General features: G+C 40.6%; 1 protein-coding gene across 2 annotated transcripts; it reads left to right on the top strand.

Moving 5' to 3' along the window:
- Positions 1-246: 246 nt before the first annotated feature.
- psmg3 (proteasome (prosome, macropain) assembly chaperone 3) lies at positions 247-11,171 on the top strand. 2 transcript variants are annotated; one of them, XM_043686172.2, is made up of 3 exons: positions 247-318; positions 2,291-2,573; positions 4,699-11,171. In XM_043686172.2, the coding sequence occupies exons 2-3, from the start codon at positions 2,358-2,360 to the stop codon at positions 4,849-4,851; spliced, it is 369 nt and encodes a 122-aa protein (XP_043542107.1). In that variant the 5' UTR covers positions 247-318; positions 2,291-2,357; the 3' UTR covers positions 4,852-11,171. The 2 variants fall into 2 exon arrangements, with proteins under 2 accessions (XP_043542107.1, XP_043542106.1); XM_043686171.2 differs by having other exon boundaries at positions 304-406.
- The last annotated feature ends 811 nt before the right edge of the window (positions 11,172-11,982 follow it).

Below are 11,982 nucleotides of genomic sequence, written 5' to 3'. Positions count from 1 at the left end.
TCTCTTAATATTTGTGACGATCCTTTAAAAACCATTGCCTGAATTGGTGGTCACTTGCTCTCCATATCTTCAAATACTATCTTTATAACCCTTTTATTAAAATTCTTTGGGAGGTTTTATTACTTGGAAGGTTCTTTACGAAGACCCGTTGCTGTCATTGATAAAAAGCCTCGCATCTCACGGGACAACCGTTGAAAGTTGCGCGTGCGGGGGCAGTTGAGCATGCGCAGAATGGGGGAAACCGCTGTTTCGGTTATGAGCATGCGCGCCTGGCCTACGATCGGTTTTTCGGATTTCCGGGGGAGTTAGTCTCATGCGGTGAGCATTTTCTGATAACGTGGGGTGTGCGGCTTTCTAAATCACCGGTCAGCAGGAGGAAGCCTTTAAAGAGCGTGCACGATGGACGGTAAATCTCCCTCACCGCTGGCTTCGGTGTTCATAGAGCCTCGGTTCGAGAGTTTAAAACGGAATGTTCTGGAAATACAAAGCAGGAACATCAGTGTTCAAGAGAGGGGCCGGAAGAACTGATTCATGTCACCGCTTCCTTTTATTCTTTCATTCCACGTGACCTTCAGCATTTATTTCCCATTACTAATTTTCAGTGAGCGAGTGGTGAACTGATGTGCTGTCGGTATGCACATTATAATGTTAGGGGGGGGGGGGTAGGGAGTAGGTTTCCAGGATTTTGACCCAGAGATTGTAATAGGTGACTCAGCAGTTAGGACTGCTGCCTCACAGCGCCAGGGACCCGGGTTCGATTCTCGCCTCGGGCGACTGTCTGTGTGGGTTTCCCTCCGGATGCTCTGGTTTCTTCCCATCATCCAAAGATGTCCAGGTCAGGTGAATAGGCCAGTCTAAATTGCCAGTAGTGTTAGGTGTATTAGTCAGTGGGAAATGGGTCTGGGTGGGTGACTCTTTGGAGCGTTGGTGTGGACTGAAGGGCCTGTTTCAATGCTGTAGGGAATCTAATTTAAAAATTCTATGACTGTGGACTGTGAAGTAGTGTTTCAGAACTATTAACATTTTTAGAAAGAGAGAACTTCAGAAAGTGTAGATGTTGTATTTTGATCTGATATCTTGAGTTAATGAGGCACTTTTTAAAAAGTTGAAAAATGCTGGATATACTTAGCAGGTCAAGTGTCTGGAGAGAAACGTGATGCTTCATTTAGTATTTGAAGTACTGTCAATGTTATTAGGTAGGAAATCCAGCAGCCAATTTGTGTACCACAAATGCCAACCTAGGAGAAAGTGAGGACTGTAGATGCTGGAGATCAGACTTGAGAGTGTGGTGCTGGAAAAGCACAGGTCAGGCAGCATCTGAAAAGCAGGAGATGCGATGTTTCGGGCATAAGCCTAGATTCCTGATGAAGGGCTTATGTCCGAAACATCGATTCTCCTGCTCCTCAGATGCTGCTTGACCTGCTGTGCTTTTCCAGCACCACACTCTTGACAAATACCAATGACCAGATGGCAGTAAAACAGTTAATCTGTGGGATAAACCTTGCCCAAGACAGTGGTGGCTAACTTCCTGTTATTCAAAATTCAAAACACCCACCTGATGATGCAGATTGTAGCTTTGTTGAAGTGGCAGCTGTAACAGTGCATCCACTTTTGCCAGCAAGTGTGGATGACACCCCTTGCCTGCTTAATAAGGCTGCAAAAACAGATTTTGCTGGAAAGGCTCAGGAGGCCTTGCAGTATCTGTGAAGAGAAATCAGTTGATGTTTCAGGTTCAGTTAAGAAGGCTCACCAGACCTGAAACGTTAACTTGGATTTATCTTCGCAGGTGCTGCAGACCTGCTGAGCTTCAGCAGCAATTATGTTTTTCTTTCTGATTTACAGCATCCACAGTTCTGAGTTTTTTAAAAATTTAATAAGCTAGCATCTTAGTTCAAATCCGAATAGAAACATGAGTTACCTGGGTCAACTGCTTAGCAGGCAGCTCTGCTAACAGTGATACTATCTTCAGTGCTCAAGCCTTTGGAAAGGATTTTGATGCCATAATTGCTCGAAGGGGCAAACAACGTGCTACTTTTAAGGTAAGAAGTCTGATGCTGGAAGACTGACTTACAAAACCAAAGTATATTTTTTCCACTTATTCCTATGGCATTGTTTTTTTTTACAGCCAGCAAGAGTGCAACTTCAGATTTGGAACATGCAAATTCTGTTTTATTGTTAGGAGCTTTCATTATTGTTAGTGATTATGAATAAATGATGAGTGAAATGTAACTGAACTAGAAATGTTATGATATTTTGGAAATATCTTAATTTGATTTTTTTTTCAATTTAGGTAAAGAATCAATTCTAGAATCTATATTCTTGAATTAATCAGAAACTGTCAATCTGAGAGGATACTTATGGCAACAGAAAGTATTATCCGGTCCAAGCAGACTACAGAAATTGTTGATGGAATCCTGACTGAGGTTGTGTGTACACTGTTCAGTGATCACATCTTTGTGGTGGTTACGCAGTATGGCAAAATGGGAACATTGATCTCTGTTGCACCACATTGTGTGGCAAATGAAATCAGCAAACCCACACTTAGCACAAAGATCCTCATGGGAAAGGATGAGGTAAGAAGATCAAGGGACAGGGAAGGTCTGAACAGGCTGGCTAGGTTGAGGGGTGACCTAATTAGATCTTTAAGAATGAATTGGTAGGATAGACATCAAAAATGCTTCCATTTATAGAGGAAACAAAAAAACAGGGCCATAAATGGCACAGTGGTTAGCACTGCTGCCTCACAGCGCCGGAGACCCGGGTGCAATTCCCGCCTCAGGCGACTAACTGTGTAGAGTTTGCATGTTCTCCCCGTGTCTGCGTGGGTTTCCTCCGGGTGCTCCGGTTTCCTCCCACAGTCCAAAGATGTGCAGGTCAGGTGAATTGGCCATGCTAAAATTGCCCGTAGTGTTAGGTAAGGGGTAAATGTAGGGGTATGGGTGGGTTGCGCTTCGGCGGGTCGGTGTGGACTTGTTGGGCCAAAGGGCCTGTTTCCACACTAATGTAATGTAATGTAATCTAATCTAATCTAAATAATTTATTTAATTAACACGTGCATGCCTGTGTAGCATTCATGAATATGTCATTCAGGTAGCTCACAATTTAGGCCCTTAAGATACTGTGTGTAACTGCACAATAAAGATACTATGTATTGAAATTAAACAGACTGTCAACATCAAAAATTGAGATTAAATTTTCTTCAATAAATTCAGAAGGATTGATTTTATCCTGGGAGTGATTGAGGTGAAAGGCATTTAAGGGGAAGCTAGGTAAACATACCAGGGAAAAAGAAATAGAAAGATGCTTAGAATTAGATGAAAAGGGAGGGAAAAGGCAAATGTGGAGCAAAAACAAAGATCCATACCATTTGATCCACTGCCATAACCTACATACAGTGCACTGCTTATCTTAAAAAAAAAAATTGTTCACTATTTGCTATGTTTGTTATCCCTGTGGTCAGTTTAGAACCTATTAATTTAGCAAGATAACCTCAGATTTTTTGCTGACTAAGTAATCAGTCTTGTTCATCTTACCTGGAAAGACATTTACTGAGAACAATTTTTTTTTAAGTGCTGTGGGATTTAGACATGAACTTTGTAGTCTGAATTATGTAGCTATGTGAGCAGCCTGAAAAGCTTATTTTGGTACCCTGGTTGAGATTTGGAGTTTAATAATGGGGAAGTGTTGTTATAACTGTAAAGGATGTTGGTGAGGCTGCATATGGAGTTTTTTGTATACAGTTTTGGTCCTTCAATTTAAGAAAGGATATACTAGATTATTGTAGAATAAGAAGAAACTTGTTTAGGCCTGAGATGCAAAGCGATTTTTTTCCGAGAATAGTGAATATTGAGAATTCTGTATCCCAGAAGGCTAGATCATTGAAAGTAGTAGTTGACGAGAATGTAGAATTTTTAAATAGTGGCATCACACTGGCACTGAAATTTGTATGTAGCTTTGAGTGGCAGACAAAGTACTTATTTGGCTTGTTGCAGCATCCTGTAAGGGGAGTAAACTGCAAATGAGTTCACTGAAAAGTAGAAGTGTAAGACAACTTGCTTCACCTGCTTTTTTAAATTTGAGACATCTCCAACTTCCAGAATAATCTGCAGTAAACTGGATGTCATTCAGGTTTAAAAGTGGTGTTGCTGAGAGGCTCTTTCATGAGTCTTCATGATATATTGAGAATGATGATTTCATCAGCATAGCACTATCTCTTGGGATCATTTTGATACACCCTATCTGAGCATCAAGCCAACAGTGAGCTGATGCCTATGGTTCTGTTCACCAGGATTGATGTCTACATGCAGAACTGTAGGAATCCCATTGGTCTGTACGCAATGATAGCCCAACCAATCAGCACCCACATTTCATGCTGTATAAATAGAAACTTTTCAATTCTCTGCTTTTTGCATTATCATCCTGATGAGTGCAAAGTGAAAAGCTTTGACTGTCTCTGTTATTGGCATTGATTTTATATTATGATTGTCTATTCATCTGTTCAGAAATTTAGCATATACTGTGACCTTGAGTATTACCATTATATGTCCTTTCAGAGTGCTTGACTGTCTTATTTCACATCAGTGGTCTCCCACTTCCCCCCAATTGAATGTTTCTGATATGTTTCAGCTTTTAAATTGATGATGTTGAGTGTTCACGTTATTGTGTACTTACAAAACCTTTTACTGTTTTTCTTTACAGCCTCTAATCCATGTTTATGCAAAGCACCTTGTGACTTTTGTGTCTGAGGAGTCTGGGAACAAACCAGTGCTACTTGCGTTGGCCCTCAAGGATGCAAATTTGGAGAGTATTAAATCTATCAAAAAATTGATTCAGAGTTGCCGACTCTGGTGAAATTCCCTAGTTAGACAGCACGGCTGAGACTAACTAATTTTTGTAAAAATCTGCTGTGACTTCTCCATTCATGGGCAACAATGTCACAACACAGTTTTCTACTTGAAGGGATGTTACTGAATGGAAATAAGAGTAGCTCCACTGTTTATTTGATGGATGACCATTGAACTGGGAAGCTTGTGTTTGTACTTAATTGAGGAACATCATTGCAACATTTTAAGACTCCACAAACTCCCAAGGCAATAGATACCTGATTTTTAATTCAGACTTATAATTGGATATTGAAAGTAAAATAGGACACTGGTAAAGGGACAATGACTGGCTAGATTTTGCATTCTGCTCTTGGAGAGGCAAAGAATTAGTGGAAATATTGGGAAATGTATTGGAATAAAAGCTTATGAAAAGGATTCCTTGTTAGTCAGTGCCTGTGGTTCTGGGCAGCTGTTTTCAGACTAAATCACAATGTTTTAACTGCTATTAAACAAGTAATAGCTTCTCACTGGTGTCCCAGATGAATTCATTCTATGGTTCCCTTTAATTTCTTGTTTAGTTGCCTCCTGATCTGGGATTCTTTCCACTTGAAAGGCTGCAACAAGCTGTATTAGTCTGGATCACGGGCAGCACGATCTCACTTCAACTGGCCATAGGTTCAAGCTGCTAAGGGTGCATCATCTCAACTGAAATCTCACCAAAACTGGGAGAATTATGTTTTTTCAAAATGTACTTTTTTCAAGATGCAAGTTAAAAATGCATAATTATGTCAAAACTATAATCTAGAGACAATTTGGGCATTTTGACATTCATCAGATCAGTAACTAAATTTAACTTTTCCGAGATTGTCGGGTCCCTTTGTTGGAATGATCATTTGAGATGCGTGCCAGTACAACCTTGGTCTTTTCACCTGTCAGATAGTGCCTTTTTCGCATAATATGGTGGCCCAGTCAGCTTTCATAAGGATGTTTGTCGTGGTTTTTCATCCTTGCTTTTGCAAGTCCAGTGCTTCATCCAGTGTGAAAGGGGCCTATGGAAAAAATGCTTATGGTGTTAGCATGAATCATACTGTGTACACCATACATTCAGATGTCAAGGATGTGATGCTCTCACATCTCTCCACACTATCTGATAAAGAAACGGAATGTGTCCATAAGCACTATTAGATATAGGAACAAAATGAGGCCATTTGGCCTACTGAGTCTGCTCCAACATTCGATCATGGCTGATCTATTACCCCTTTGATCCCCTTGTAAATCAAGAACCTCTCCATCCTGTGACTTGGCCTCCACAGCTTTCTGTGGCAGTGGGTTCCACAGGTTCACTATGCCAGCTGAAAAAATTTCCCCCTTCTCTGTTACAAAAGGTTATACCTTTGCTTTGAGGCTGTTTGTCAGGTCCTAGTCTCTCCAACTCATGGAAACACACCATGCCAGCTCCATCCAGCCCCCTCAGTATTCTGTAATTTTCAATGAGATCCCTCTCATCCTTCTATACTTCATTGAGTACAGTCTTTAAGACAAACTCTTCATCCCTGGGATGATTTCTGGACCTCCTTCCATGCCAGTAGATCTTTCCTTCGATATGGGGCCTAAAACTGCTCTGAATATTCTAAATGGGGCCTGATCAGATCTCAATACAGCCTCAAGAGTACATGTCAGTTCTTATTTTCTAGCCCTCCTGAAATGAAATTTTAAAAATCACACAACATCAGTCTAACAGGTTTATTTGGAAGCACGAGCTTTCGGGGTACTGCTGCTTCATCAGGTAGTTGTGGAGAATAAAATTGGAAGACACAAGTTTACAGTGTGATGTAACTGAAATTATATATTGGGCATAGGCAACATTGCATAATGGTGGTATCTATCTCATATGCTGCAGGCGAGGATGCCCTAAGGTGTGGTACATTGGTGAGACCAAACAGAGGCTACGGCAACGGATGAATGGACACCACGCAATAATCAACAGACAGGAGTGTTCCCTCCCAGTCGGAGAACACTTCAGTGGTCCATAACAGTCGACCTCTGACCTTCGAGTGGCCATCCTCCAAAGTAAACTTTGGGGCAGGCAATGACGTAAAGTGGCCGAGCAGAGGCTGATAACCAAGTTATCAGATGGGGACCTTGGGTTCATGACACACTACAGGTGACCCTATTGCACTACACACACAGACAGACGGACACACACACACACACTCCTACAGACTCATATACTCACGCAGACCCTCTCTCATATATTCCCAGACACACCCTCTCACACTTGTACCCCTTTACACTCACACACACATACACACTCTCTTACAGACACTCATAATCCCCTCTTTCCTCCCCTGCCATACATGCACATACAAGTTTGTGGGGTGAATTTGTACTTGCAGAATTACATTTTACTTTGCTCAAAAATTGCATGAATCCATGTAAGATTCTGTAAATCCTTTTTTTAAGATTAGAATCAGTCTGACCATTGTGGTACAGACAGCCTCACATAGGGAAGCTAACACCTTCAATACATTATCTGGGTTGACATGACACCAGTTGTTAAAAGTTCACTTGAGAATGTAACTTTTAAAAAAGGTTTTGCGATTTACATATGAGAGAACTGAAACCAACATGGTTTCTCATTTAAAAGATGAGAAGCTCAACAAACAATCCAGGTCTTTTTCAATATATAATTTCAGTTACATCACACTGTAAACATTTGCTATAATTTCTGTGTCTTACAATCTTATTCTCCACCACCATCTGATGATGGAGCAATGCTCCGAAAGTTAGTGCTTACAAATAAACCCATTGGACTATAACCTGGTCTTGTGATTTTTAACTTTGTACGCCCCAGTCCAACATCAGCGTCTCCAAATTCTAACATGAAAGCCTTCCTAACCTGCAGACTAACATTGAGAAAATCTTGAACTAGAATCCCTTTGCTTCAGATTTCTGAAGCCCTTCCCCATTTAAAAAGTAATATACATTTCTAGTCTTCTGACCGAAGTAAATAACCTCTCACTTTCACACATTACGTTCTGTTCGCTGCTTTGCCCACTCACCTCGTTATATCCAAGTCCTTCAGCCTACCTGTCCCTCTACCTAACTTTGTTGCTAAGTTTGCAGATTACACAATGCCCTCAGTTCCACCATCCAGATCAATTGTTACTGTATAATGTGAATAGTTGTGGTCCCAACACTGACTCCTGCAAAACTCCACAAGTTATCAACTGCCATCCTGAAAAATACCCCCTTTTTCTACTTTCTGTATTTAGCCAGTCAGCCAATCCTCTATCCAGTACCTTGTCCCTAATACCATGCAATCTTATTTAACAGCCTTTTGTGTGGTACCTTATCATAGGCCTAGAAATCCAATAGATCAGATCCACTAGCTCTCAAGTCTAACTTGCTTATTACCACAAAGAATTCTAATAAATTTGTGAAGCATAACCTCACCCTATTTCACTTGCACTTCAGCTGCTCAGCAATCTCATCCTTAATAATTGACTCTAAAAGCTTAGTCATAGTTATACAGCGTTGAAAAGGATCCTTCTTCAGTCCGACAAGGCCATGCTGACCATAGTGTTGAACTAAACTAGTACCACCTGCCTTATTCAAATGTCTTTTAAATGTTGTAACTGTATCCACATCCACCACTTCTTCTGGAAATTCATTCCACATATGAGCCACTATTTTATTTTAAAAAAGCTCTTTATTTCAAATTTCTCCTCTCACCTTTTAAAAATATGGCTCCTTGTCTTAAAATCCCCAAACCTAGGGAAAAGACTCCTGCAATTCACCTTATCTATGCCCCTCATTATTGTATAAAGCTCTACAATGTCACTGCAGTGAAAAAAGTTCCAGCCTCTCCAATAACTCCAACTCTCCCAATCCTGGCAACATCCTGATAATATTTTTCTTCCAAGAACAGGGTGATCAGAATTATACAAAGTTCTCCAGAAGAAGTTCTCACCAATGTCCTAGACAACCTCAACATGACCTCCCAACTCCTATGCTCAAAGGACTGAGCAATGAAGGAAAGCATGCTAAACACCTTCTTAACCATCCTGTCTATGTGTGACACAAACTTCAAAGAATTATGTACATGAATTCCTAGGTCTCTGTTCTACAACTACCCAGAGCCCAACTATTAATTGTATAAATCTTGATGTTGTTTGTTTTACCAAAATGCAATCCTTCACATTTATCAAAATTAAATTTCACTTGCTACCCCTCAGCTCATTGACCTAATTGATCAAGATATCTTTGTAATCCTAGGTATCCTTCTTCATTGTTCACTGTGCCACCAATTTTGGTGTCATCAGCAAACTTATCAATCATGCCTTCTATATTCTTATCTAAGTCATTTAAATACATGACGCACAAATTGGACCCAGCGCCGATCTCTGTGGAACACCACTGGTAACAGACCTCCAGTCTGAAAAATAATCCTTCAGCACCATTCTCTGACTCCTGCAGTTAAGCCAATTTTGTATCAATTGGCAAGCTCACCCTGAATCTCATGTGATTTAACTTTACTAATTAGTCTACCATACAGAACCTTGTCAAAGGCTTTACTAAAATCCAAGTAAACAATGTAAAAACAATGACTGCAGATGCTGGAAACCAGATTCTGGATCAATGGTGCTGGAAGATCCCAGCAATTCAGGCAGCATCGAGGAGCTTCAGCAAAATCGACGTTTCGGGCAAAAGCCCTTCATCAGGAATAAAGCTAACAATGTCCACCGCCCTGCCCTCATAAATCTTCTTGGTTACTTCCTCAAAAAAATCAAGATGCTGAAACACGATTTTCCTTGCTGAATATCCCGAAACATTCCTTCGCTCTCCAAGTGCATATAAATCCTATCTTTCAGAATCACTACCAATAACATTCTGATCATTCATGTCAGACTCACCGGTCTAGTTCCCAAGCTTCTCCTTACATCCCTTCTTAAACAAAGGCACAATAGTCACTTTCTAGTCATCCGACACTTCAGCCATAGTTTTAGACAACACAAATATTTCTGTAAGGGGCTCCACAATTTCCTCCCTAACTCCCCCCAACACCCTGGGATACACTAGAGCAGGTCCCAGAGATATATCCACTTTTATATTTTCTCAGACCCCCAACACTTGCTCTTCTGTAATGTGAACTGTTTTCAAAACGTCGGTATTTTATTTTCCTGAATTCTCTAGCCTCCAAACTTTCTCCATAGTAAGAACTGATGTGAAAAATTTATTTAATATCTCTCCCATCTTCTGATGTTCAACACAAAGATAACCTCTTTGATCTTTAAGGGGCCCAACTCTCTCCCCTTAACCTTAACTGTCAAGGCTATCTCATATCCCCTCTTTGTCTTCCTGATCTCCACTTAAGAATGCCCCTATACTCTTCATATTGTTCAAGAAATTCATTTGAACTAAGTAGTCTATATCCAAGATATGATATTTTTATATACTTATTAATGCCTCAATATCTTTATCTGTCCATTGTTCCCTAATCCTCCCAGCCTTTCCTGCTAACAGAAATATAATGACTCTGAATTTTTGTTATCGCACTTGTGAAAACTTCCCACTTATTAAACTTTCTTTTACTTGCAAATAATCTACCGCAATTCCATCTTACCATCGACTGAAGTCAGGCTAACAGGCCTATAGTTTCCTGTCTTCTATCTCCCTTTTTTCTTAAATGGGAGGGGTGTGTGTGAGAGAGAGTGACATGAGCTACTTTCCACTACTCTGGGACCCTCTCTGACTCCAATGATTCCTGAAGATCACCATCAATGTCTGTACAATATCCTGAGCTATCAGCTTCAGACCTTTCACCTTCCCCAGCACTTCCTTGTTAGCGATGACCACCATATTCACCCCCCCAAACACTTTTGAAGTTCTGATATGCTGCTGATGTCTTTCACATGCGTAGTTCTCCTGTAATACATGTGTCTTAAACACGACTTGGCTATAAGACGATTAGTGAATTGCAGACTTTTTCTCTCATAAAGCCAACTCCCTGTTACGCGGCCATCTCTTGTCACTTACCTGAACAACTAAACACAGCCTCACAATCCACTGTGTGCAAAGTGCAAATTCAGTCTGTTCAGTTAAAACAGGAATGACATCAGCGCGGTAAACCTTGAAACTTAGCTTCAAACTGGGAATTGTAGTTTACACTGTGAAGAAACATTATTTCAAACCAGAGGAGAATCTAGAGAACTGGACTTCCGCGTCAGCATCAGGTGGTCATTGCTTTCTGGTGGAGAGCTTCGTGGAAGGTACAATGCTGTAGTCAGTGATTTTAGTGTTAAACTTATTGTATCAGTTCATTAAAATATATGTTTTAAAGATTTACTCAGACTGTGCTATCATTTGTGTTGAACTAACATTTTTGTTTTGATTTTTACTGATATTTTTAGTGGTTCGCCCCAACCCTGTTTTTCCCATAGTCCCCATTCATTTATATTGTGCTGCACAGGAATGTGACTACCATGTTATAGGAGAACTACCTAAATTAAGTTTCTCTGCCATTACTTTGTTCCTGGTTACTATTCTCCAGCCTCATTTTCAAGCAGTCCAACTCTTATTTCTCTCTTTTCAATATGTTAAAAGAAAACTCATGCACCTTTTATGCCTTACCCTTCAATTTTTCCCCCCTTAGTGTTTCTTAAAATTATCCTCTGCTGGTACTTAAAGGTTTCCCAATCCTATGCCCTGCTACCAATCTTCACCACATTACATACTTTTCCCTTTGCCTGTATACAATTTCTGACTTCCATCATCAGCCAAGATTGCCTCATCCTTCCCTTAGCATGTTTCTTCTTCCTTGGAGTGAATTTCCGCTGTGCCTCCTGATGTAAACCCAGAACATATGCCATTGCTGCTCCACCATCTTCCCTGTTAGATTGACCTTCCTAACAAGTCTGGCCAGCTCTTCTCTCATGTCTTTATAGTTACGTTTACTCAACTGTAATGCTATTACATCTGATTCATGCTTCTCCCCCTCAAACTGCAAAGTGTATTCTGTCATGTTATGGACACTGCTTCCTGGGGGCTCCTGCATCTTCAGCTTCCTAATCAAGGCTACTTCATTACCATGGAGAAAGTGAGGACTGCAGATGCTGGAGATCAGAGCTGAAAATGTGTTGCTGGAAAAGCGCAGCAG

The sequence above is a fragment of the Chiloscyllium plagiosum genome, unplaced genomic scaffold, assembly GCF_037043375.1.
Source record: "Chiloscyllium plagiosum isolate Xiang-an unplaced genomic scaffold, Cpla_swu_hap1 HiC_scaffold_20, whole genome shotgun sequence".
Classification (NCBI taxonomy): domain Eukaryota; kingdom Metazoa; phylum Chordata; class Chondrichthyes; order Orectolobiformes; family Hemiscylliidae; genus Chiloscyllium; species Chiloscyllium plagiosum.
Note: the sequence above shows the minus strand (reverse complement) of the source record. Positions and strands in the feature narration are given on the sequence as shown.